The sequence below is a fragment of the Acomys russatus genome, chromosome 6 (assembly GCF_903995435.1).
Source record: "Acomys russatus chromosome 6, mAcoRus1.1, whole genome shotgun sequence".
NCBI lineage: Eukaryota > Metazoa > Chordata > Mammalia > Rodentia > Muridae > Acomys > Acomys russatus.
This window is the reverse complement of record NC_067142.1, coordinates 30,524,128-30,551,701: the sequence shown is the minus strand read 5'-3', so window position 1 is coordinate 30,551,701 and position 27,574 is coordinate 30,524,128. Positions and strand designations below refer to the sequence as shown.

Below are 27,574 nucleotides of genomic sequence, written 5' to 3'. Positions count from 1 at the left end.
TTCTGCTTTTCACTGGACTCACTTCACTGTAGCGCAGCATTAGTAAGTTCACAGCTCAAAGTCTCACCTTGATCTACACTTACCTGGCTTAGCATAGAGAGAGAATCCATTCCGTCTGACTCTGCTCCACCCTTTTCCACACCCCCACACCACTCACAGCGGGGAGAGGAAGATGATTCAGTGCAAATGTATCAATGTTCCTGGAAAAAACACTGCAGCACAGGCCTGGACAGCACACCAGAAGAGCAGAGTGCCAGCTGAGCCACGGTGGGGAACACATGCCCTTCACAGGCTCTGTGTGTTTAGGAGGGAGTCATAGCTTATTCAGTACCAACCATTCAAAGAGCGTGCCAAACAGATGAGGCCTGTGAGAACCCTGTGAGAACACAGCACAGCGCTGCACGCTGTCTGTGTGCATGCGAGGACACTCGTGAGTACCGCCCATGCTCCACTCCTCAGAAGCAGACGTGCCTGTGCAAAGGCTTCACTGGACCCCACTGGAGTCAGGTCTAGAAGGCAGCACGTCAGGTTCCATAAGTGCATTTCGGTACAGACAGGATGAGTAAGGTTAAGGAGGCTACTTCCAGTCAGGGCAGTGGTATGTGCTTTTTATCCCAGCAGGCAGAGGCAGGTGGATTTCTGTGAGTTCAAGGCCAGCCTGGGCTGTTACACAGAGAAACCCTGTCTCAGGAGGGGAAAAGGAAAAAATTTACTTCCCAGTGAAAAGATTTGTTCTTGGTTTCACAGCAAAAAGTGGGAGTTAACACACACATAAGTAATTCTTTCTTAATGGTACCACCCAAGAACTCTTAAGGAATTATCACACAGCTCTTACTGCTATCTCCACTGACAGCCCTAGATAGAGAGCTGACCTGCACAAACCAAGGCGGCATAAGGGATGGTTTTGAACATTTCAGGCATCCGGTGACTCCTTTGGGTTTTTTTGTTGTTGTTGTTATTATTGCTGCTGTTGTTTTGGTTTTTCAAGACAGGGTTTCTCTGTGTAGCCTTGGCTGTCCTGGACTCACATTGTAGACCAGGCTTGGCCTTGAACTCACAGCGACCCACCTGCCTCTGCCTCCCGTGTGCTGAGATTACAGGTGTGTGCCACCACGCCCAGCTCCATGACTCCTTTGTAGTCAGAACACACAGCCCCTCCCTGTGCAGTTCCTTTAGGGAGTTGAATCCTCCGCAGACTGACTGAAGAGCCCCGCCATGAGCCCAAGCTTAGGGAGCTGGGGCTAAGGCAGGCAGGCATTTCCTTCATACACAGAGTGAGCCGTCAGTGCCGGGTGCCATGTACAGCCGGGAAAGAAGCATGGCCGCACAGAGCCCATGCTGTGCGTTGGTTGCTATCGTTTGATGTCCATTGGCTTAAGTTCTGCTGCAGCTTAGAGTTAACTCTTTCTCTTGCTGTGACTGATGGCAAAGAACAGCCAGGCTGTTTTCTATGAGACTAACACTACAGAGACTGGCAGGCCTAGGAGGGTAATCGGGTCTCCGGAGCAGTAAGTAGGAAGCTGGTAGAGGGCATTAGAAACTGGTGGGTTCGGCCAGCTGCCCTGCCTCTTAACACGGAGCATGAGCTAAATCACAGAAACCAGTGAACACTTTCACTAAGTGAAAGACAGGAGGGGATTCACATTTAGATTAGAATAAAAGCTTCCGGTAAAGAATTACAGTTTTTATTTGTAAAAGTCAAAAATGCTCATATCAGTTACCAGCTCAGAACCTGGGTTCCCATGGGATCCACTGCATAAAATGAGTCTGTCACTTCTTGCCAGGCTTGGGGGCCTTTTCTAGGCCTTGGATGTATTTTCCAGGGAGCCGATACTCTTCTACAATCCAAACAGAAAATCTTCAGCCCTTGGTCTCCAGTCCCTACTGCCCTCCCTGCTTCCCATGTCCCTTGGACCCTGTGACCTCCTGCCCCTCGCTGTCCACTAAGCCCCGTGTGCTCATCCCTGCTGTCGGGGGCCCATCATTGCAGCACATGGCCCACCGTCTACATCCTCTTCATTCACCACGCACTGAGGCTGAAGGCTGTGTTTGGTTGTTTACGCCCTGCTAGCTACCATCTAGATCTGTGGTTCTCAACCTTCCTACTGCGGCGACCCTTTCATAGAGGTCCTCATGTTGTGGTCACCCCCAACCAGAAAACTTTCATTGCCACTTCATAACTAATTTTTCTCCTGTTAGGAATCATAATGTAAACATGCTCTCTCTGATGGTCTTAGCCAGCTCGTGTTACAGGGTCAGTCAACCCACCAAAGGAGTCACCACGCCCAGGCTGAGAGCCGCTGATCTAGATGTACTAAGAAGGTGTGTGTCTGTTCAGGTGTGTCCTCGTCTGTTTTCTTCTATCCCTTTAGTCCCATTTCACCATAGGGCTCAACGCTGGAAGTTAAGTGCTGTGGATGCCATAGGCCACGAGATAACTCTACTTACTACGCATGTGCTATATGCGTCAACTGTGAAGCAGACTATTTTGCAGAGGGTTCAGACATTAAAGACTAGCCAAGCCCCAAATACCAGTCAGAGAAGCACTGATGCTGGTCATTTCTATCATGTTCAAAGAGAAATGGGCACTACCCCTGAGCCGAGCCAGTGAGCCTGTGAGGACAGACAAGCCCAGGCCCAAGGGAGGGCACACAAGGCCAGGGGATAGCTAGGTAAACGCAGGTAGACGTCAAGTGCCCAGTGTACTAGTGAACAGTAGACACTGGCTAGGGTAGTGAGGATGTGTCAGGGAGCTATGGAGAGACCCTGTAGGAAACCCAGGGCAGGTAGGGGCTTGTTCCTCATGGCAGATAGGACAAAGGGCCTGGCCTTGTAGGGGGAGTGACAGAAGTATATTTATTTTAGGGAGGTGACTCAGGCAGCACTGGGGAGGAGGGCTAAGAGAAGGACAGAGTAGAGCGAGAGACCCAAAGACAATCAGAAGAACTTTGGCTCTAAAGAATAAAAAAACTCAGAGCTAAGCTACAGTATTCAAAGTCAGGGGAGCTCCAGGCAGGCACTGAGTTTCTCTGGACCTCAGTTTCCCCATCTGCAGAAAAGGCAGCAGTCCTGCAGCCTCGTTATAAGGGAGGAGATGCCCGTCAGAGCACAGCTGGGCACACATGAATGCAGGACTACTGCTCCTTGATGGGGCTGTGTCTCCTTACACACGCATTCTGAGTTGCATGAGGTAAAATGAGGGGCTGCAGAGAGGGCTCAGCAGTTAAGGGCATTTGCTGCTCTTCCAGAGGAGCCAGACTCAGTTCCCAGAATCCGCACGGCAGCTCAGAACTGCAGCTCCCATCCACAACTCCAGTTTCAGGGCATTCGACACCCTCTTCTGGCCACTAAGGGCACCAGGCACACACAATGCATAGACATACATGCAGGCAAAACACCCAAATTCATATAAAATTATTTTAATTAAAAAAGAGAGAAAGATAAAATATGGGAAACTGAGAAGGCACACAGTCCAGCTAAGCTGCAGTGCACCTTAGCTAAGTGGCTCAGCACAGTATGGCGCTGTGGTTGTTTCCCCACCATGGTCACATGTCTGTTGGCGGCGGGGGCAGCTCTGGCTACTACCTAGCATTTCAACAGTCTAGCCAATGTCAGTTCTGAAAGAGTTCAAACTTCAAAGCCTGAATTACAGCTTCTATGGGATGTCTATCTCTTCTGCACCACTGTGGGGTGGAACGTCTATAAATACTGTATACATAGATACAGGTAAGATGACTAGACCCACGGGAGTCAGCAGCAAGGTCTTTGCTGAGCCAGCCTAAGGTCTTCTCAGAAGGGCTACTCACCAAGCAGTAGCTGTCCAAGGTGGTGGATCTGGTTCCCCTGGACCTGCACCTGTAGACTGTCTTTGGCCCCAGGGGCAGGAGAGACGACGGTGCTGGCCTGACATCGCTGCTGGAGAATGGCAGCCACTGAGTATGGATCTAGACCATAGATCTCCAAGTTCCGGACCACAGTCACCTGGGGATGGCAAGCTCACAGTGGGTGTTTGCTCTTTCCTCTAAAGGGTCTTTTGGGCCGGGCAGGGTGGTGCACGCCTTTAATCCAAGCCCTCGGGAAGCAGAGGCAGGTGGATCTCTGGGAGTTCGAGGCCATCCTAGTCTACAAAAGTGAGTCCAGGACAGCCAAAACTACACAGAGAAACCTTGTCTCAAAATAAAAAAATTTAAAAACTAAAGGGTCTTTTGGCAGCCACCTCACCCATGTTCCCTGATGGTTCTCTACCCCTGTAACTAGTGCCCTTCTGTCCAAATAGTTTATACTTCATGCTTCCAAAATGACCACCTCTACCTCATCCAATATATGCATCCTACCTATAAGATATGTTTAAGGGTTTTTTAACCATGGAGAATTTAAAACATAAGGACTATAATATGGTGCCAAGCATGGTGATATACACCTTTAATCTCAGCATTCAGGAGGCAGAGGCAGATGGATCTCTGTGAGTTAGAGCTCAAACTCTAACTGTAGATAGGCCAGCCTGTTCTACATAGCAAGTTACAGGCCAGCCAAGACTTCATCATGAGACGCAGTCTCAAAACAATAGAGCGGCATGATGGACTCCTACATACTCATTACCGATTTCAACAGCTGTCAACACATGGGCAGTCTAGGTTTACCGGCACCCCATCTGCTCCTACAGTATGTTACAATAAAGCCTCCTACACTTCAGCTCAATATATATATTTCAAATGGTTAAGAATTGGTTATTCTTTCTCTCTTTCCTTTTGTTTGTTTGTTTGTTTGTTTGTATTTTTCAAGACAGGGTCTCTCTGTGTTAGCCTCGGCTGTCCTGGACATGCTTTGTAGACCAGGCTGGCCTTGAACTCACAGTGATCTGCCTGCCTCTGCCTCCCGAGTGCTGGGATTACAGGCATGTGCCACCATGCCTGGCTTTTTCTTCCTTTTTTTTTTTTTTTAGAGACAGATTTTCTACTATGCCTCTCGGTTGGCTTCAAACTCTCTGTATAGAGCAGGCTGGCCTCTAACTCAGATTCCCCTGCCTCTTCTTCCTGAGTGCTAGGATTAGAAGCAGGTACCACTAGGCCCTGTGAGGTAAGTACTAATTTAAACATAAAAGCAAAGTCATTATCACAACTAAAAAAGAACCTGGCAAGCCGGTAAGATGGCTCTGTGAGTGCAGATGCTTGCTGCACAAGCCTGACAACCTGAGCTCAGTGCTGGGTCGCACTTAATGGAAGATGGAGAGAATAAACCTACAGAGTTGACCTCTGACCTCCAGACATGCACTGTATCATGCAAACACCCTGTTCCCAATCCCAAAAATAATGATGATGTTGATAATAATAAAATATTTTGTACTTGACAATAGTTCCTTAAGATCACACTAGTCAATAACATGGTACTTTTCCATTATTAGCAACAAATGAGAAGACTGTTACTTCTGGACAAAAAAAGGATTTTAAAAATCACTGTCAGGGTTAGATGGCTCAGTGGTTAACAGCACTTGCTGCTCTTCCAGAGAACCTTATGTTCATTCCCAGCACCCATGGGGCAGTTTACAACTCCTGTAACTCGGTTCTGGGAGATCTAATGCCCTCACTGGCCTCCATGGGAACTGCACACGCGTGGTCCCCAGTCACACGTTTAGAGTTAAAAAACAAATAAACAACCCACATACAAAAAATAGAAAGAAAGAAAGAAAAAAAAAAAAAAAAAAAAAACAGAACCAGGTGTGGGGCGCACACCTGTAATTCCAGCACTTGGGAGGCAGAGGTTGGTAGATTGCTGTGAGTTCGAGGCCAGCCTGGTCTACAAAGTGAGTCCAGGACAGCTAAGGCTACACAGAGAAACCCTGTCTCAAAAAACAAAAAAAAGAAAAAGAAAGGAAAAAAAAAAAAAAAGATTCATGCTTAATATACGAGAGGGTGTTTGGTATAATGCCTGGCAGGTTCTCATTTCGGGACAGCTTCCTGCTATAAGTGCTTAGCAGACGCACAGCCTTCATTTGGTCACTGAAGTCAGTCACATGGCGGTATTAACCCATTCTTCACAGAAGAAAACTGAGGCTCCAGGAAGGTCAGTAAGGTGCTCAAGATCAAGAAATGAGAAAAGGCCACACTGGAATTCCAAAGCTTCAGCAGAGAACCACACATTTTGAGCCCCCTGGGCGCTCAGGATTTCTCTCTCTGTCTTTTTCCTCCAGATGCAGCAGGTAACAGCATTCACCCATGTTGAGGGCAGTTACAGTGTTTCCCTCAGAACTTGTGTTGCCAAGCTCAAAGTTTTACAAGCTATTTTCATTGAGCAAGGGCAAAGAAAAAGAGGTAGATTGTGTAAGAGATGAAAGCCTACAAAGTAGTACCATGGGAAAACTCAAACTAAACTAAAGTATTATTCACTTTTGAAACAGGCTCTAGCAAGTTTCTTAGCACAGAATCCCAGAGGGCAGGAGGGAGTGGTTTAATGACACCTCCCACCCAGGCCAGTGCAGGCACACAGCACGGGTGCTTCCAATCCAAAAGCCTCCCCATATCAGGAAACCAGCCCTTGGCAGGGAAACTAAGTCGCCATTCTCCAACCCTGGATCCTCCTCTTTCGGGTGGTGGTCGGGATGGAGCCCAGGGCCTAAGCATACATGAAGCAAATGCTCCACCACTCAGCGGCACAGCTCCAGCCCCGGGGGTTTAAAAATTACCTTTTTATTATAAGTCTTCTGTGCAAGGGTGATATCAACTGGACAGAGTTTCCCTTTCTTCAGAATGGGTTCCTGTCCAGGAAACGTCACTTGGTAGGCAGGCTGCAGATTTTTCAAACACCTAAAATGAGAGTTTGCGCTATAAACAGATCAAGGCAGCAGACAGCTGCTCTCTGCGTCCTGCTGCCATCAGCACTGAGTGCAAGCATTTGTAGCACACTGATTTGCAGCCTGGCTGCACGTTAGATGCACTGAGATCACCTGGGGAACTAAACCACAGACCAATGAACTCAACGTCTCAAAACTCCCTACGCTGTGGACAAGGCTGACATTCTCTGATGCAGAGATGGGAACAATGGTGAGTGCCTGGGAACCCTCCACTTGCTTGGCCTCCTGGGAATCTGCCGTCTGCTTTGTCTACCTGTCTCAAAAATGTGCCTTACCAGCTTACTGCCTCCGTGTGCTGTTTCACGTTTCTCACGTGTTCCAGCAATGCATTTTTTTTTACTTACTTTAATTTTTGTGTGTGTGTGGAGTGAGTGCATGTGCTTGTGTGAGTAAGTGCAGGCATCTGCACGGCATGGTGCATGTGTGGAGGTCAAAGAACAGTCTCAGGACTCAGTCCTCAACTTCCACCAATTGGAACCCAGTCCCTTCGCCTTTGACAGCTGCATACACTAGGTTATCTGACCTTGCAGGGATTCTTGTGTCCGTCTCCGTCTCGTCATAGGAGGATGGAGATTCCAGAGGTGCACCTGGCATCGTCTGGTTCTGGGGATTCACCCAGATACTCAGGTGCTTGCAAGGTAAGTGGTTTTACCTACTGAGCGCCTCCCAGCACCCTGCAGTAATATTAATGTATCTTATAGCGTACTCAACTCTATGGCACCCGGAGGTGTAAATTCATGGACAGCCTAAGGTGCATAGTGAAGCTTGTCTCAAAACAAAACAACTGAGGAAAGCCAACTCAGCTCTGCCATCATAGCCCAGAACACACCCAGACAAACCTTAATACACAGGGCTGTGCTCCATCCAAATAAACTCACAAGAACCCGAGACAGGATAGTCGGCATGAGCCATACAGTTTGCTGGACCCCAAAAGCAATTCTTTTCAGGTATGGTTCTATAGAAAAAAAGTACCAAGAATCTTTCCTTTGAAGGCAGCTCCCCAGCCTTAAGTGGCTCTTTTATTAAAGATCTTGTTTCTAGTTGATGTTTCTTTTCTCTGTCAAGTTCCTCTATGTTATAGTGGCTCAAACTGTTACCAAAGTTCTCCTTATCAGAATCATCCAAGCTTATGCTTATGAAGACAAAGTCACAGACTAAAATAGTGACGATCTGAATGTGAGGGAGGGTATGTGCTTGTTGGTGTGGTGCATGCAGATGCCTGTGGCATCCAGAGGTCAGTTTTGGGGTCCTCAATCTCCCTCTGCCTTAGTTTTTGAGACAGACACTGTCATTGCACCTGAAGCTCACCACCTGGCTGGGCTGGCAGGCCGATGAACTCCGTTCCCCAACATGCGGTTAGAGATGTGTGACGCAACCTGGCTTTTATGTGGGTACCGGAGACCTGAACTCAAGCACTCATGTCCCTGCCACGGGTCCAGGCTAAAGACAGTGACCATTCTGAAGCTCTGCAGTAGATACTAAGGGCAGTGCTGTAGGCAAGCTGAAAAGGACTACCAGTCCCTGTTACCTGGTCAGGAGACAGTCCCATGGAAGCGTCATGACCACATGCTGTTCGTTTTTCTCTAAGATGCAGTCACATAAGATAGGATCCAACTTCACAAGACTAAAGGGAAACAAGAGGCATAAGGGCAACTTAAGACTCGACCATTCCAACCAAACCGGGAGCATCCACAGCCTGTGCCTTCTCTGCCGTCCAGGTCACTGAGCTGTGCGGGACCAGAGGCCATCAGTCAGGAAAGCCCACTGATGGGAGGGCGAAGAAGAGAAGCAAAAGGCTGGGAAATGTGGGAAGGAGCACCAGGATTCTTGGCCCAGTCCTGCTATGTGAACATAGCTTTCAAAGCTTGACTTCAGTCAACAAGCTGGCAAGGAAGGAATGATGTAAATACGAAATGCTATGGTCATTAAATGTGTGCATGGACTGAGCTGTTACATAATATCCCAGAGATCCACATAGTTAGAGGGGTAACAGGGCTGTAGGTGTGGTGTCAGAGCACATACTTAGCTTTCTAGAAGCCCTGGGTTCTGGTCCCTATACTGCAAAATAATAGTAATTTTAAATAAACAATTTTTTTTAAAGTAAGGCACTATATTAGTTTGTAAATTAATCAATCAATCAATCTCTCTCTCTCTCTCTCTCTGAAAATCATTAGTAACGTTCCATTTGTATCCATTTATAAGAAAAATTACAGCAAACGTCCACAATGACTTGATTAGGTAGTTTTTTTAAGGCTGCATTTTCCTGACAACAGCCATATGCACTTGAACAACTGCGGTGGGCATATGTGAGATATATGTACTCAGCTTATGGACCACGCTGACACCATGCAACTGGCCTGAACCCCAGGCAGAGGCCATGGTCTGCAACACTGGGCTTGCCTGTTTCTAAGCTGCTGTGGTGCTCTACTCTCCATTCCAGAGTGTTTCCCAGCCCTAGTGTTTAAAGTTCTTGCACTTATTTACCTGTCTCTGTGTGTCTCAAGGACACAATGCTAAGTGGACATGTGGGACAATTTGCAGTTGGTTCTCTACCATGTGGGCCTTGACGGTTGAACTCAGGCACAGGCTTGGCAGAAAGCACCTTTACTCACTGAGCTATCTTGCCAGCCCATTCCCATCGTCTTTTAGTGTCTATCTGATAAAAACGAAGACTTGACAAGACAGACTCCATCCTTGGTGCCCACTTACTTCCTGTTGTCTGCATCCACCAGGTTGTTTCTCTTGGCATAGTCAGTGACGATCCTTCGGACCTCACTGCCCTCAAGGGTGCTCCCCTTCCTAGGAGACACGTAACTAGAGATTAGTTCCAGCTGCAAACATTCAGACTCCCTGCTCAGCACTGTCCTTGGCTCTCGCCTTTTTCTTTCCCTATGGGAGGGAAGCAGGGCTACATGGAGTGCAACTGCAGATGGAGAGGCCTACTCTCATTTACCTGACCCAAAAGGCTACCACCTCTGCCCAGCCCCCCGGAAGGGAGGTATGATACTGCACTTAGAAGCAGGGAGACGGGCAGAGCAGGCTTGTCAGTCACAGGAAAGTGCTCCTCAGCATGTGGGGAAGTGCAGGCGGACCATGTAGGCAGACAGGGGCTGTTCTCCGAAACTCACTTGTGGCCAGAGCCCAGGAAGAGCTGGGTCATGCTGGCTGGGACACAGTAGAGGGGTTTTATATCTGGAGGGTGATAGGGCTGTTCCCTGCTACCTTCCTGCAGAGTCTGTGCAGTCAGGGAAGGTTCAGGGATGACGAAAGATGTGATCCTAAAACCCAGCAAAGAAAAGAAAAGGCATGTGTTATACCAGAGCCCTGGCAGTCCCCAGTATATGGTCCAGTGCTCCCAAACCAATGGCACTACGCTTACCTCGGGTGCCTCCAGTCCACGGCCACGATGCTCTCCACCCCTTTGCTCAGCTCCTTGACCTGGACAATCTGTTCCCGCTGCATGTGCTGCAGGAACTTAGAGAGCTGGGGAGAGAGGCCAAGATAGGGGACTTGTGGACTCCACCATGGAGCACCTGCGAGGGCCAGGTCAGGGCGAGGTGGGGACTGAAGAACTGTGACCCACTTTTTACTGTCATTAGACTAGGAACCAAAGAGACCAAAACTCTTGCAAGTTGGGGAGCAAGAAGGTACTAGAGGGCTAGAGAGATGGCTCGACAGTCACAAGCTCGCACTGGGGGCTGGAGAGATGGCTCAGTGGCCAAGAGCTCGCGCTGCTCTTACTGAGGACCCAAGTCTGGATCCCAGCACCCGTGTTCAGTGTCTCACAACTGCATGTAACTCCAGCTCCAGGGGCTTCCTGGAGTCCCAGAACTCATGCATCTACACATAATTAAAATATAAAACTAATTTTAAAAAGAAGCTGCTAAACTAACTGGTGACTCTAATCAGATAGAAAAGGGCCAAAGGAGAAAGGAGTGGGTGCCTTGACGCAAACAGCGTTTCACTATTTCCCATTACAGCTCGAGTCAAAAGGCTCATTAGTTCTAGCCGAGCCTGCCTACAGGGCTTCCCGTTCATATCACGCACTTCTACAGGGCTCTGTAGACATGCAAGGAAGGGTTACCTTTTTATAGCTTGACTTCTTCATATCCAGTTGCTGTCCTTCAGGGCTAGGACAGATGAAAAGGTAAAACAGTAAACCAAAACAATAAATTTTGGTACCTGCCTAGCACAAAGTAACCATTTCTTCAAGCCACCGTCCCCTCCCCCACAGTCAAGAGGTCTCCAGTCTAGAGCTCTCTGCCCAGCTATCAGAGACAGACAGGGATTACAGGTTACTCTGAGTCAGAACATCCAATAGCACTTCTGTGGCAATGGGATGTCTCTGTCTGTGGTGTCTAATATGGTAGCTACTAGTGACTATGTGGCCAGAAAACACTTAAAATGTGCCTACTGAGCCGGGCGTTGGTGGCGCACATCTTTAATCCCAGCACTCGGGAGGCAGAGGGAGGTGGATCTCTGTGAGTTTGAGGCCAGCCTGGTCTACAAAGCGAGTCCAGGACAGTCAAGGCTACACAGAGAAACCCTGTCTCAAAAAAAAAAAAAAAAAAAAAAGTGCCTACTGTGATCAGGGACCTGAGTTTAAACTTTAATTTAAATTTCATTGGCCACATGTGATTAGTGTCTACTGCAATCAGACACAGCTTTAGAGTTGTCTCAAGGCAGAGAACCTCCTGTGGCCTGAGAAATCCCACTTCAAAGTGACGGTTACCAGCAGCAAACTCGCAACGAGGGGAGCCAGTCTACACCAGAGCTCAGCAAACTGCACCCTGGAGCCTAACTAACCCAGCCCATCATTATCTCTTGTCTTTGGTCACATCAGTGTGCAATGGCAGTGGACCTGAAACTGCAGCCACATGATCTGAAAAAATTGAATTATGGAAACAGTCTACTGGCCAGGCGTGGTGGCGCACGGCTTTAATCCCAGCACTCAGGAGGCAGAGGCAAGTGGGTCGCTGTGGGTCTGAGGGCAGCCTGGTCTACAAAGCAAGTCTAGAACAGCCAAGGCTACACAGAGAGACCCTGTCTCAAAAAACCAAAAAAGAAAGTGAAAGAAAAAAAAGAAATAAAGAAAAAGAAAGAAACAGTCTACTGACGCCTGCCATAAAGCAGCTTTAGGGCAGTTAAAGGATAGAGGTTCCTAATGAAAGCTGTGACTCCTCCCTCTCTTCTCTAAAAACCTAACGTTCAGTAACAACAGGACTGTCAGGGAGACCATCCCAGAACCCATTCCAGGCTAAAGCCTGCCCAAGAAAAAGTTCCAGAAGCCCATTTCCCAGTCACATGCAACTTGGCATAGGCAAGACAAATTACCAAGGATCTGAAAACCACAGCTGCCCTGGGTGCCCTAAGGTCATGCGCAGACAGGAAGATGTGTGTGTGTGTGTGTGTGTGTGTGTGTGTGTGTGTGTGTGTGTGTGTGTGTGTGTGTGTGTGTAGGGTGGGCTTGTTTTGCATTGATTTATTTATTGATATTAAAGGCAGAGTCTGGGGGAGGGAAGTTCATGCATTCATACAATTCATTTTAAAGACAGAGTCCCACTGAACCCAGGCTGATCTGAAACTCACTGAACAATTCATGCTATCCTTAGATTCACTGCTATCCTCTTAACTTAGCCTCTTTGTTTGTTTGTTTGTTTGTTTGTTTTTGAGAAAGGGTTTGTGTTAGCCTTGGCAGTCCTGGACTTGGTTGAACTCACAGTGATCCGCCTGCCTCTGCCACCCAAAAATGCTTCCCTCAGCCTCTTAAGTACTGGCATTATAGACGTGAGCCACAGTACCAGGTTGTGTGCTATGCAGAGAAGACCCTGCTCTCACAGTATAGTGTGATATATGCCAGCTGTGCAACTTTACAGCAGTCCTACAAGTATCGGAAATTTGGGCTTAGAAACACCCTGTGACTACTTGAACTTTGCCCTGGTTAAATATGCTAAGAAGGTGGCAGCTGAGCCTTGCTGGCTCCATCTTTAAAGTCAGCACTCCCTTTCCTAATGGCTACACTCTCAGTGGGCGGGGTTTCCTACCTATTCTCCTCCCAGCACAGCACAAGTGGGAAGGGTAGAGCGGTCCAGAACACTCCATGACAAAAGCTGTTCCAGGACTTTTTTCCTTTTCTTTTGAGTTTGTAATAAAGGAGATATTGAGGAATGGAAAGGAGACACTTGAGTCAGAACTCAAGACAGTGGGGAGAGAAAAATTAAATTAAATCAACAAGTAGAGGCATTGTGGGAGAGCCTACCATTAAACATCAAATCAAGACATCTGAGAGAAAGCAAAGGACTGGAGAGAGGACTGGACACCTGTCTAGTCTGTCTTCATCCAGGGCGGGGAGTGACCTCACTCCTGGGCCAGGAAGACAGAGCCCCAGGCACTCCTGTCATAAGCAGACTGGTTACTCCTCCCCACAGCCTCCTGAAGGAGGCCTGAGCAAACAGAGATGGGTCTCGGAAGTGAGGGGGTGGTCCAAAAGCGAGGAAGGGCCAGCAGGGACCCCCAATACTGATTCTGCTCTAGCTAGAGGTGTGCAGGGAGGAGACACAGCTCAAATACTGAATAGCCAGAAAAAGAATAAGATGGCGAGAAACAGGAAGAGGGAATCTTGTCAGATGGAGGCCGGGTGACCCTGTCCCAGATCCCCATCTGCTCCCCTGTCGGAAAGGCTCATGGACACTGAACACTGTGGCAGGAAAGGCAAAGGGGAAAGCACCAGCAGCACATGAGAAATGAACACCCCCATGTAACTGAATGGCTGGAACCCCCCTCTGCTCTCTACAGCTGGCTGGTGGCCCTTGGCCCTGAGGGCATGGTGGAGTTTTCAATCTGGGGTCCTGAGGTTTCTGGCTCCCTCACCCATTAAGAGGGACAATCTTCTCCCGGCTGATGCCAGCTTTACACACCGGGCACACTTTCTGGTCTAGCCATGTCTCCAACCACTGATGAAGACAGGGCCACACACACTGACCAAAGCTTCCTGAGTGGTCTACAGACATATATACTACATTCAAAGGTCTCGCCCACCCCACCCCACTTGAGGTTTGGCCCTTGCAGGGGTCCTCTTCCTCTGCTGCTGCCACAGCCAGTTCTGCTTCCCTCATGTACCCCGCAGTCCCCACATTGTTGTTCTGGGATTCTTATAATGCAAACCATGGAACCTGATTCATGAGAGAGAGCCCAGAAACACCTTGGCAGAAATAGCAGTCAGAGGATCTTGGGGATTTTAATCTTAGTGTCCCTTTACTGTATAAAACTGAAAGTTTTAAAGCCAAGAACCTATTTACCTGCTAGACCAACTTTCAGCCCAGCAAGCCCCCAGCACCCATCTTGTTTTACCACCAATCACAATAGTGAGGCCGTGTCTGCAGTCCCGCCCAGCAGGCCCCCCGTACCAGCAGGAGAACATGTGACTGCCCAGGAGCGTGCTGGTGAGCAAAGGGAGGTCGGCTTTCTTGATTCGACTCTTCAAGGCATGCAGGAAGCACTGCTGTAACAGCTCATCCATTTGCTCTGCAAGGAAAGGAAAGAACCACATCCTCCCTGAGGCTCGCTCGCTCACATGCTGCCTGGTGCACGGCAAACTCTCTGTGCCTCTCATCACCTTGGCTCAAATGGAGCCATCCCGAGGCACTGAAGCTCCCAGGCTGCACACTTTTTTAGTGTGTGTGTGCGTGCATGCGTGCCTACGTGTGTACTTGCAATTTCAAGTGTATGTGCTAGAGTGTGTGTGGAAGTCTGAAAATAGGTTTCAGCAGTCAGCTCTTCCCTTCCCCGTGAGCTCTAGGGACTGAAGTCAGGTGGTCAGACTTGCACAGCAGGTGCTTTTACCTGCTGCTTGTTGAGCCATCTCACTGCCCTCTTCCAGACTCTTGAGCACTGATGCTGTATGGGCTAGCCCACAGGAAGGACCAAACCCACAGTGCCACCAAGCCAGGGACATTCATTCAGAGAAGTTAGAACCAGAGCCCAAGGGCTCATAGCTGGAAACTATCCAAATGACAGGCAGGCAGGCAGGCAGGCAAACAGGGGTGTGCTTTATGTAAGGAGGCGTACTGAATTACTGCACAGTCCAACTCAGGGTTCTCCCTCCTCTCCCAGAGCATCAACCCATTCTAATCTAAAAGGCAGGCTTGGGCTTTACACTGCAGAGCAATACCTTGAAGGGGCTTGCCATCCAAGGAATCCTGGCTCAGGGCCCCAGGGCTGGTGTCTTCAGAGGCTTCTGGGTGAGGACCTTTCTCACTCTGCTCCTCTCTCTCCAGGGTCAGGCTCCTCAGGTTTCCATGCAGACCAACGTCTACCTTCTCCTCACTGCTATCTGTGGGATCCACTGCCAGTGGGGCAATGGCAGGTGGAGAGGACTTGTCTCCAGATTTCCTGGAAAAGTCTGATGTCAGAAACACCAAGCAGTAGCTACAACACTCACCCTCCCTGATCGGGGGAGAGTCAGTCTGGTGTTTAAAGCCAACAGGCAGGAGTAACCAGAACAGCCTATCAGTGTGTGCTCATCTCAACTCTATTTAATTACTCTGAGCCCACACTGAGTCCAGGCCAGCCTGTGCTTGAACTGCAGAGCAGGAAAGATCCTGCTTCAAACACACACGCACGCGCGCGCGCACACACACACACACACACACACACACACACACGCCTGCTTAGCAACAAAATGCTTGCTAACAGGCAAAGTCATGAGTCAATTCTCCATATAACATATAAAAGAAAAAGAAGGCAGCTAAAGATAAAACCACTGAAAATGCCCATAGGCGCAAAAAACCACTAAACCATCTTGATTTAAATAGCACGATTGAGAGCCAGGTATGAGGTGGGTGGTAGTGGCACACACCTTCAATCCCAGCACTCGGGAGGCAGAAAAAGGCAGATTTCTGTAAGTTTGAGGCCAACCTAGTCTACAGAGCAAGTTCGAGGACAGCCAGGGCTACACAGAAAAACCCTGACTCAAAAAAACAATACACGAAAAAACAAAACAAACAAATAAGCCCATGTCTATAATCTCAGTTCTCAGCAGGTAAAGGGAGGAGGACCAAAAATTCAAACATCATTGGCTACATAGTGAATTTGAGGCTAACCTGGGCTATAGTAAAGGAATGAAGGAAGGAAGGAAGAAAGGGAAGGGGAAGGGGAGAGGAAGAAAGGAGGGAAAAGAAAGGAAGAAGAAAAAGGAAATGAAAAGAAAGGAAAGCGTGATTAAGATTCTACCAGTTGGGTGAAATACAAACCTAGGGCTTAGCCTATTAACAAAATACAAATACCTGGACTACAAAGCCCATGGATCCTGGGTTAAAGCAAATGCAATCAAATGAGTGCAGTCAAGATTACCATGGCTTACTCCTCAACCTTAAGACAGGAAAAAGGTGGTGCCATACAGCAGAGCACACGTCAAAGTTTGTCATTTACCCAAGATCACATCAGTTAAACTAAGTTTTGACAAATCGTTGCAGCGAGGCTTATTAATATTTTTAACAGTATGTGTTGGCTGTCCTGACTGGGTAAATGTTTTTAAGTGGAGGTTGGTGAGTAAGGAAGCTACTGATATACCTCCTTAGTGAACACACACTCTAGCTGTAACAATGCATTCAGAGCCACATAAGTGCTCCTCCTCTGCTTAATCTCACTTTTCCCAAAGAGTAAATAGCGTTTTTCTCAAAAGAAGTAGGACTAGGATTTTTGAAGGTGTTTGCTTGTTTGCTTGCTTGTTTTGGGAGGGTTGAGGGAGGGGAAGGTTGAGAGAGGGTCTGATTACGAACTTCAGGCTGACTGGAACTTGAGATCTGCTGGTGTGAGCTTCTAACCAAAGTTGTCTCTAATTTCTTCTCTGGACAAATAAAATGGTATTTCCCGCACATCTGGCAAGCGGATGGAAGCCTGGGTCAACAGGTCGCATGAGGATGCACCTAGACAAAAACTTGTCCTTCTGAATGCCAGGTTCATCCTCTGTCCATTCACCTCCCCCTCCTCCCCATATGCAGAAGAAATGATGCACCTACCACAAGTGGTCCTGGAAAGAGTGCAGCACAGTGAAGCCTTTTCCCTTCAGGCCTGAAGCCAGCATCTGAGCTGTGGACATAGCAGCCACTCCGACTGCTACAGGAGCTCTAGGAAGGAAGCCAGAGGTGGAGGTCAGGCAGAGTCTCCATTTTCAGAACTGTCCATACAATGACTCTCGGTTTCTTTTTTAAAGAAGCCGTAGGAGCTGGGGGAGCAAGTCAGTGGTAAAGTACTGCCTGGCATGGATGACACCCTGGGATCAAAAAGAAGCAAGCTTATGATGGCTCAGTAACTATGGAAACGGGCAAAACCATCTGACGGCAGACCTAAGATAGGCAAGTTTTTTATGTATATAAACCATGTTTCCATAAAGTTATTAAAAATATAGGTAATAATGCAGTGGGGGGGGGCTGAAGATGATGAAAGACAAGGAAAGACAAAAGAATGCCACAGACAGAAGAGGCCCCACCCAGTAGGGCTTCGGTTACTGGGACTTGCAGCCCGACTCTGGGTGGAGAGCTAAGGGTTGTATGGAAGAGTGGAGGTGGGGCGAGTGGGGGATGTAAGGACCCAGGGGGTTAGGAGCTCCACAGGAAGACCACAAAGGCCAGGGGTTCTGGACCCAGGGGGCCTGCACAAACTGATGCACCAACCAGGGACCATTCATGCAGAGTGCCTAGACCCCTGTTCAGATGCAGCTGATGGACAGCTCACGCTGCGGGAAAGAGGGGACGGCCTCGACATGAACTCTAGTGCCTGCAGTTTGACCACTGCCCCTTGGCGTGGCGGCCTTTCAGGCACACAGAGGAAGAGGATGCAGGTTACCCTGATGAGACCTCATAGACTGGGATCAGATTTTGGTGGTGGGAGGCACCCCCCGCCCCTCCCCCACCCCCAGCCTAGGGAAGGGGAATAAGGTGGAAGAGGGAGGGAGGGTGGGAATGGTAAGATAAGAGCAAGGGGATAACAATCAGGATGTAACGGGAATAAATTATAATAAATAAATTAAGAGAAAAAGAAAAGAAGAAGCTCAAAGAAGGGAAAGCTAAGTGAATATTAGTATCTTAGACTGGATCCAGAAGGGAAAGCTAAGTGAATATTAGTATCTTAGACTGGATCCTTGAACAGAAAAAGATACTCACAGAAAAACAAAAACAAACAAAAAAACCCAACAATCAAAACTGCAGAGATACAAATAAAGGCTTGAGTGTGTTCACAGCATTGTCCCAGTATAGGACAATGCTCCTTAGCTGTGAAACTACAATGGGTTACATAAATGTGGCCTTTGGAGAATGTATAAAAATTCTGCCAACTCTTACATTCTTCTACAAATCTAAAGTTATCTATAAAGCAATTTTAAAAAAGATTTATTTATTTACTATTATGTATACAGGGCTCTGCCTGCATGTATATCTGTAGGCCAGAGGAGGGTATCAGATCACATTATAGATGGATGCGGTTGCTGGGAATTGAACTCATGCCCTCTGGAAGAACAGTCGGTGCTCTTAACTGCTGAGCCATCTCTCCAGCCCCAATATAAAGCAAGTTTTAAAAGTTCAACAGCAGCAAACATCTCCTACCCAGATCTGTAGGCTCTTCACAGGCTTGCTGCCATCTACCAATGGCCTACTATCCGGTTCTTCCAGAAAAACCTTTTTTTTTTTTCTTTCAGTTCTTGGTCCCTGTGCTTTGGGAGTTGTCATTTTCCCCCACCTCCCTTGTACCTCTGTTCCTCTGCACGGCACCTCCCCCATCCACACAAAAGGCACTGCTGTCTGACACGCTACCTGTTCCCCACCAAGGCAATGGCACAGAGGTCACCTTTCTGTACCTGAGGCAGACCAGTAGGGGGTACCACTACCCCTGGCAACATCAAATCTGTAGCAAATAAAACAGAACAGCTTACTTAATGTCATTTCCATGTTTTACTTTATCATACACCCATCCACTTGACAAAGAAACAAGTATCAACTACCTTATTCGTGTGAAAATGACAACTTGAGAATCAGCCCTCTACAACAAGACTACCAAGGCGCTATTTTATTTTATTTTATTTTTTCGAGACAGGGTCTCTCTGTGTACCCATGGCTGTCTTGGACTCACTTTGTAGACCAGGCTGCCTTGAACTCACAGAGATCCGCCTGCCTCTACCTCTCAAGTGCTGGGATTAAAGACGCACGCCACCATGAGCGGCTGCTATTTTCCATATTGATTTAAAGTATAGCATGTGGCAGTTCACAAACTGCTTTCCTATTACTTATAAAAGGTTTACAACAGAATCAGGTGTCCAGAGAGCTCATGAAATCAGCTAAGTGGAAGGAATAATACACATGCATGCACACATGCACACAAAGTGGGTAGAAACAATTTTTAACACATAAGTAGCCTTATTAAGGTGACTGATAATTACTGAAGAGATTTCAAGCAATAGCTCGAATACAGAAAAGGTCTCTTACCTGCTCCACCGACCAGTTTTTCGAGTACCAGGGGCCATGTTATAAAGGCTGGTAGAAGGTCAGGGTAGGACCACAACGTGTACACTGTACCAAAAGAGACCCAGGAGACGCTTACTAGCAAGCGCTGCCTGCTGGAGAACCACCAAACATGCATTCACTTTAATTAGAATTCAGAAACAAACAAACGTTCGGTCCAAGGTTAAAGAGGTCAAAAGAGCCTCACCAGGGAGACTGCCTTCAGGATGAAAGTAGAGATCTACTGACACCTGGGAACTGGTTTCTAACTGAGACTTGGCAGCACCTGTTGCTCCTTGGGACGGCAAGCAGAAAATGGCCACAATGAGGTAAAATTCGGGACACAAACCAAAGAGACTTCAATGCAAGAGACTTCAATGCATAACTTCAGAAGCAAATGGCCCCGAACAGACAGCCAGTGTGTAAGAAAATTTGAAACTTTCTCATATTTATATTTTGAGTCCCTATTTTCATAGTGATTGAGCAGTAAAATTCTTTTTTTTTTTTTTTTTAATTTTAATTTATGTGTGTTGGTGTGCGGGTGTCAGATCTTAGAGTTACAGACAGTTGTGAGCTGCCATATGGGTGCTGGGAATTGAACCCAGGTCCTTTGGAAGAGCAGGCAGTGCTCTTAACCACTGAGCCATCTCTCCAGCCCCAACCAGTAAAATTCCTAAAGGGGAAAAAAAAAAAAAAGGTATTTGTCCTAAGTGTCTTCAGGTCCAGAAGTAAACTGGAGGGAGAGAGTGGGAGCGGCCTAAGTGGACGGCACTAAAGCGCTACACCCAGACAATCTTGGAGGAAAAGCCCCAAGTGACACAGTAGATGTCAGCTGCTATGGAAAAGAGAAAGGAGATCTGTGACAAAGATAAAAAAGCAAGAGTGTTAGTTAAAGAATCAGAGCCTAGCCAGGCATGGTGGTGTGCTCCTTTAATCCCAGCCCTTGGGAGGCAGAGGCAGGGGAATCTCTGTGAGTTCGAGGCCAGCCTGGTCTACAAAGTGAGTCCAGGACAGCCAAGGCTACACAGAGAAACCCTGTCTCAGAAAACCAAAAAGAAAAAAGAAAAATCCTTTTACAGACAGTTTACAAGATATTTTCCTTTCTTTCTTTTTTTTTTTTTTTTTTAGCCCAGGAAAGACAAGAAGAGCACAGACCTGCCTCAGCTCCCCAAATGCTGGGGTTACAGGTGTGTGCCACCATGCTCTGCTAGGATATTTTCTTTATGTGCCGTAAAATTTGTTCTTTAACCCCTCAGGTCTCTCCCAATACTCCAAGCTTCTTTGTCTCAAAAATTTGCAATTCTCATTCTTTCTACGGTTTTTTTGTTTGTTTGTTTGTTTGATTTTTTTTTTTTTTTCCTCTTACAGCAATTTCTGGTTTTGAAAGGCTCAGTTCTCAGAACGCTAGGCCTGAAAAGAGCTTTAGGAATAGCATTGGGAAACTGTTTATTTTATCAGAAAAGGCATGTGAATAGGGGAAAAACAAAACAAGTACTAAACTAAATAAACAGAGAGTATATATAAGTGTTACATAAAGGCTGCAGTCTGGGCATTTTATGTCATTGCCATACCTGTTGGATACAAATTTTTCTCCAGTTCAAATAGGATGGGGTTACCCCCGCTCATGTACACAGTCACTGCATCCCCTTTGTGAGCATACAACTTCACAACGTTCAGCTCTTCCTTTGCAGGTACCAATTCAGAGACCTGATCTGTTCCAAGGGTGGGGAAAGCAGCTGTCACGTCTGCCCGAAGCTTTCTCCTGCAAAGAGAACACCAGCACCACGCCTATGAACGTCTTGATAGACATTAATAAGTACAGCAATTCAGAACAACAGCAAAACTCACACCGGTTGAAGACAGACTGCCTGACTCATGGCGCCCTGTTCTCAGCTTTCCGATTATCTTTCTTATTCGTTATCTCACCTGTTTTCACAACTTCCTGGACGTATTGCTCCATCCGAACAATCAAGAGTTAGTCTTTGGAAAAATCATAGGAAACCCATCTGACCTCCCACGTCTTTCCTACTCCTTTCTTAGACTGGTTGGAAAATCTGTCAATTTATGATTAAAAGGCTAGCGGGGCATGGTGGTGCATATCTTTAACCCCAGCACTCAGGAGGCAAAGGCAGGTGGACTGCTGTGAGTTCGAGGCCAGCCTGGTTAACCAAATACGTCTAGGACAGCCAAGGCCACACACAGAAACTCTGTCTCAAAAAATAAATAAATAAATAAAATAAAATAAAAGGCTCTACTATGGCACCAAGAATGATACATAGAAAAGGCTGGTTCCAAAATTCCAGAGGAGGCACCTGTGTCTGCGACACCGACTGAAAAGATAACAGCTCTTACCACAGCTTGCTTGTGCTCTGCTGCCCGACTCCAGCGGTCTCCATCAGGAGTAATCCGTAAGGCACTTTCCTCCCTATACTTTAGTTTTTGATAACACCATTCCTTCCTTTTACAGCCTCCATAAAACCTAGTTTGAGGCCACTACACGCTGACTAAACTTTATGGTACAAAAGATCACCTGGAAGATAAAAGAGACACCCCCACACCTCATCTTCAAAATGTTTCTACCATCCCTGCTTGGCTCCCTGGTCCATGTGCACGCCTAGATGAGCAGGGGCCTCGATAGGCTAAGCAAAAGCATTTTCTCCCTCACCTGTCGGATCCCTTGATGGCTGTGTTGGATCTGACCCGGAAGGCCTTAGCGAACATGTCTGCGGGAATAGCCCAGGAAAGACAAGAAGAGCACAGACTCCAGAGACAGTCAGCAAAACGAAGGTGTGGCAGCTGGCCGGCCCTCAACCCTGGAGGCAGCCATGCTGAAGACCCGGCGCCAAAAAGCAGCCGGCTAGGAAACCAAAGCGTAGTTTTACAGCCCTAGCAGAAGCGCTGACGTGCCCTACTCCTGGAACTGACGCAGTGCCGAGCGGGGCGGGGCGGGGCGGACTCCGGAACTTCCGCTCTCAGTCTGCCACTCCCTTTCCGGTGCAGCTGGGCGTCTGGCTTGTCTGCAGTAAGGGTCTCCAGTTGTGCTAATAGCGTCCTAATTCTATCCTTTTGTCTTGTCTGCTTTAGATTCGGCGCTGAGAAGAAACTGTCAGCTTACAATCTGTTCTGCGTGCTTCAAGCCCTCCGATATTAATTGAATTCATGTTTTATTAAATTGCAGGTTTTATTGAATCCTGGGGTGTTTTTCCTTTCTTTCTTTTTTTTAAAAGAATGCTTAATAAGCTGGGCGAAGTGGTGCGCTTCTGTATTCCCAGAACTCGGGAAGGCAGAGGCAGGTAGATCTCTGTGAGTTTGAGGTCAACCTGGTCTACAAAGTGAGTCCAGGACAACCAAGGCTACGCAGAGAACCCTTGTCTCGGAAAAAACAACAACAACAACAACAAAAAGAATGCTTAGCGGCTTTAATTTATTCATATCTTCATATGACATTGTTCTAAACTAAAGGCTTCAGCTAGGATTTTCTCCTTCTTGAAGTTTCATTTACACGTGGTGCTAATAGTAGCGGGATACACTCCACTCTGTATCCAGGTTTGCCTACGCGACTAGTCACGAAGTCAAGATAACAAAGATGGGGCTTCCCAGCGAAAAACTAGCTACTGTGAGGGCACGGATTTAAACACCTGGATTCATTAGCTTCGGTTAAACTACCGTGGGCCGCTCAAATCTTAGGGCAGGGTGCTCTCTCACCGCCCACCATCATTATCATCAGCTGCCTAGTTTCTTAACTAAGTCCACATTCGTGGTCCAAAGATACACCTGGCAATCTCTGTCATATACTGAGGCCTAGTTGCTAGCCCCACATTCCACCCCTCTGACGCTCTAGGCTTTATTGGAAGCATCCCACCCCAAACCAACGGCAGAGGAGCCTGAGAGGGCACGCCCTGCAGACTCCTTCCCTAGACCTGCTATGTAGCCACACTTAGGATATGTACCAAATGTTTGTGGTCTGAAGAACTGAAGTTTTAAGGGAATACTAGAAATTTCAAGCCAGGTAAACTATTGTAGAATGGATCTGAAGATGTCAACTGTAATCCTAAAAGTCAAGTAATGGTTAATAAGTAGGAGCCAAGATTCAGGGAATTAGGCACTGCCACATCCAGCCTCCCTCTTAATAGATGAAGGAAAAAAAAAAATAGATGAAGGGCACAAATGCTTATGTGCTGGTTAGTTCTTCTGCCAATTCAACAAAAGCTAGAGTCATCTGCAGAATGAGAACCTCAATTGAGAAAACACCTCCATCAGACTGGTCTGCAGGGCATTTTATTGATTAATGATTGGTGTGGAAAGGCCCAGCCCACTGTGGATTGTGCAGCTCCCTTTCTAATACAAGTTGTGTTAGAAAGCAAGCCAATCAAAACCAGTATTTAGCAGTTCCCCCATGGGCTCTGCTTCAGTTCCTGCTGCGACTTCTCTCAGCTTTGCACTGTGAACTGAAACGTGTTAAGCCAAATAAACCCTCTCTTCTCAAAAGTTGCTTTTGGCTAGTGTGTAGGCTCAATTTTTTTAACCAATATATTTTATTAACAATTTAGTAACCGAGCGTACGTCACTTATAACCCAACTAACCAAAGCAATAGGAAAAAAGGATTAAGGAACACAACAACAAAACCATAAGGATATCAGTTCCAAGGAGCGATTCTCCTGGCGTAATCAGCAGGATTTCTTCTGCTGGAACCTGGAGTAACCAGAACCCGGAACCCTGAAGCCGTCCTCCAGGCATTCTCTCTAGGAGCGTCTGGAAGTGCAGCAATAAACAGCCAAAATTATCCAGTCTCCAAAAAGTCCCACCTCCAGTGTTGGGCTCATTTATATATCTCCTCCCAGAGTCTGTTCACGGGATCTTTTCAGCTGGCAACAATCAAGCTCCTGCATGAGGTGATTGGTCTTCTAGTGGATTAACCTCACCTGTTCTCTCACGAGACCATTAAGATCCCACTCTTGGGATCCTAAAAAACAGGTTTATCTCTCCTTTACCAGTGTTTTTACATAGTGACACAAAGTATCTAATTTACCTAGGTGGGTACCATACCACATTCTCTGCTGTCTGCCTATGATGACTCTAAGGTGGGACAACAGGCTGAAAACAAACCAACAATCCACATCCCTTAGCCACCCCAGTGTGCCTCAAAGAGCTCCCAGATTAAGCTGGACATGGTGGCATACGCCTTTAATCCCAGCACTCGAGAGGCAGAGGCAGGTGGATCACTGTGAGTTCGAGGCCAGCCTGGTCTACAAAGCAAGTTCAGGACAGCCAAAGCTAACATAACAGAGAGACCCTGTCTCGAAAAACAAAAAACAAAAAAACAAAAAAACAAAAAAAAAAAAAAAAAAAAAAAGAAGAGCTCCCAGATTATTATCTACTCTTGGGTCAAAGTTACAGACTTTCAACAAGCTGAAAGGAAACTAACATAAAGAAAGGCTGCCTGGTGGTGTGTGTGTATGTGGTGCATCTGGAGTCACACAAACAAAACAGTACAGACATCCTGTAGCAGAGCAAAGTTTCTTTTCCAAGCAACGGGTACTGGCAGTTTGAATTGTGATGTTGGAGCGATCTTGTGCACCATGTAAAAAGATGGTCCATGTATTATTCAAATGCTGATTTCTGTAATGGCAGAGGTCAGATTTTGGTCGGATTTTACAGGTCGGATTTTGGTATTGTTATTCGTTGGCTGCACCATATTTTGGAAAGATACACTTCACTCACCTTCTTATTGGTTAAATAAAGAGCTGACTGGCTAATAGCCAGGGCAAGACAAGAGAGGGAGGCAGGATTTCCGCCAGAAAGAAGGAATCTGGGACTGAATCTCAGGCACTACAGTCTAATAGCCCCGACCCAGAAGAAGTAGCTGGATCTGGGACTACAGACACACAAAAATATTTTAAATCCTGGAAGCCCAATTTAGCCATTTTATACATTAGTACACAAAACATTTGTACCATTTTATTTTGTTAATTAAAAGGAGAAAGAATTTTTAGGATTAAAAACACATTAAAATAATGAAAAGATAAACCATAAGCTGAGAAAAATAATTATATCTACAATATATAAAGTACTCTCAAAACTCAATATTGGGCTAGAGAGATGGTTCAGAGTTTAAGAGCATTGGCTGCTCTTCCAGAGGTCCTAAGTTCAATTCCCAGCAACTACAAGGTGCCTGAAAACCATCTATAATGAGATCTGGTGCCCTCTTCTGGCCGGCAGGCACACATGCAGGCAGATACTGTATGAATAATAAATATTTTTTAAAACACTCAATATTAAGAAAATAAATAACTCAAGATCTGGACAAAAGATTTGATTATCTCCCTGGGTTAGTTACTTTTCTGCTGCATAATAAAATACCATAACAAAGCAACTTTTAGAAGAGTTTGTTTAGGCTTATGTTTCCATCAGGATAAAAGTCCATCATGGGAGGAAAACAGGACAGCAAGCTATAGGGATGGAAGCTGAGAGCTCACATGGTCAAACACAAGCAAGAAGCAGAAAGTAAAGAGGAAATGGAATGAGACTATAAATACTCAAACCCATGCCCACTGATGTACTTCTGCCCACAAGACTCCGCCTCACAGGTTCTGTAACCTCCCAAACAGTGCCACTAATTGGAGACCAAGTTTTTAAATAAGAGAGCCTATAGGTGAAGAGAGAATGTGTTATGTAATCGTAGAGAGACTATCTTGTGCATTATATGGATGCATTGCCTGCCATTAAAAAAACCTATAGCCAATAGGAAAGAATAGAATAGTAGGTGGGACATCCAGGAGGCAGAAAGGATTCTGGGAAAGAGCCAGCGGTAGATGATACAGGAAGATGTGACAGACGCATAGTACCTGAGCAGAGGTAACCAGCCACATGGGAGAATGTAGATTAGAATAAATAAAATTAGAATAAAATAAAAGGGTTATTTTAAGTTATGGACTAGTTAGATAAGAGCCTAGCTATATGGCCTAGGTATTTGTAAATATATTTTGAGTCTCATGAGTTATAACTCCAGGAACTTGGGGCTTGGAGGAAAAACACGCATCCCTTTATATAGGGTCAACATTTCTCTTCTAAACCACACGTCTTTTCCAAGAAAACAATCCAAATGGTTTTTAGACACATGAGAAGATTCTTAACATCATTAGTTATTAGGGAGATATAAATTAAAACTGCAATAAGGGGCTGGAGAGATGGCTCAGCAGTTGGGGACCATTTCCTGTTCTTTAGAGGTCTAGAATTTGGTTCCCAGAACTTATATCAGGTTAACCAGTTCACAACCACCTATAACTCCAGCTCTATGGGATCTGGTACCTTCTTCTGACTTCCTGGAGTACCTTCACACACACACACACACACACACACACACACACACACACACACAATTAAATAAATATAAACCTCTAAAAAGCACTACCACAATGAGAAACTATATTTATTACAAAGGTGAAAATAAAAAGCCAAAGTGTATCATAGGCGTGCAAAACATTATATATACTCTGCAAACTCTGTGGTAGTTTGTGTAAAGTCAACACATGTTTACCTTATGAACCAGTACTTCCCAGAATTAAGAATTTACCCAGCTAGCTGGACATGATGGCACACACCTTTAATCCAAGCACTTGGGAAATAGAGGCAGGCAGATCTCTGAGTTCAAGGCCACCCTGGCCTACAGTGCTAGTTCCAAGATAGCCAGGCCTACACAGAGAAAGTCTGTCTCCGAAAAATAATTTACCTGGTGAACTAAAGACTGAAATTCATACAAATCTAGATATAGTCCTTTTTGTAATTTCTAAAACCAAGAAATTAGTTAAATGTCCCTCAATTGAGAGACCAAAAACCCAAAATGTACTACTTCTAAAATATAGAATATTCAACAGAGCAGGGCGTGGTGGTGCATACCTTTAATCCCAGCACTCAGGAGGCAGAAGCAGATGGTCTACAAAGTGAGTCCAGGGCAGCCAAGGCTACACAGAGAGACCCTGTCTCGAAAAACCAAAAAAAAAAAAAAAAAAAAAAAAATCAACAACAAAAAGAAGTCATTTCTAATATGTGCAAGGCTCTGCTGGAGAGGTTATAGTCTGGTGTTTCCAGATAGCCTCTGAGTTCAGTATACAGTAACAGACTCCCTTTCTCAGGGAGGTCTCCTCTGAATCCTAGAAACTCTAAGGGACATCACATAGCCAGAAGGGAAGATTACAGGCCCAACCTTTTCCTGATAGAACCTGTTCGGCAAGCACC

General features: G+C 46.4%; 1 protein-coding gene and 1 pseudogene across 1 annotated transcript; both read right to left on the bottom strand.

Annotated features, from left to right (window-relative positions):
* Positions 1–1,687: 1,687 nt before the first annotated feature.
* Positions 1,688–22,258, bottom strand: Eif2d (eukaryotic translation initiation factor 2D). Its single transcript, XM_051147342.1, has 15 exons — positions 22,004–22,258; positions 20,910–21,100; positions 19,324–19,407; positions 18,655–18,745; positions 16,867–16,974; positions 15,018–15,238; positions 14,254–14,371; positions 10,932–10,977; positions 10,227–10,330; positions 9,976–10,125; positions 9,557–9,646; positions 8,376–8,471; positions 6,680–6,800; positions 3,807–3,981; positions 1,688–1,838 (listed from the first exon to the last, which is right to left on the bottom strand). Exons 1-15 carry the CDS (start codon positions 22,057–22,059, stop codon positions 1,771–1,773), a joined length of 1,719 nt encoding a protein of 572 aa, XP_051003299.1. The 5' UTR covers positions 22,060–22,258; the 3' UTR covers positions 1,688–1,770.
* Positions 13,231–14,234, bottom strand: LOC127190374 (E3 ubiquitin-protein ligase RNF5-like; annotated as a pseudogene).
* Positions 22,259–27,574: the final 5,316 nt, after the last annotated feature.

Excerpts from the sequence above, each read along its gene's own strand:
- Eif2d (XM_051147342.1), bottom strand. The coding sequence starts at position 22,059 with ATGTTCGCTAAGGCCTTCCGGGTCAGATCCAACACAGCCATCAAGGGA. Across the intron at positions 21,101-22,003 it reads GCCATCAAGGGATCCGACAG|GAGAAAGCTTCGGGCAGACG; the intron begins GTGAGGGAGAAA and ends TTCTCTTTGCAG. Across the intron at positions 10,331-10,931 it reads AGAAGTCAAGCTATAAAAAG|CTCTCTAAGTTCCTGCAGCA; the intron begins GTAACCCTTCCT and ends CTCTCTCCCCAG.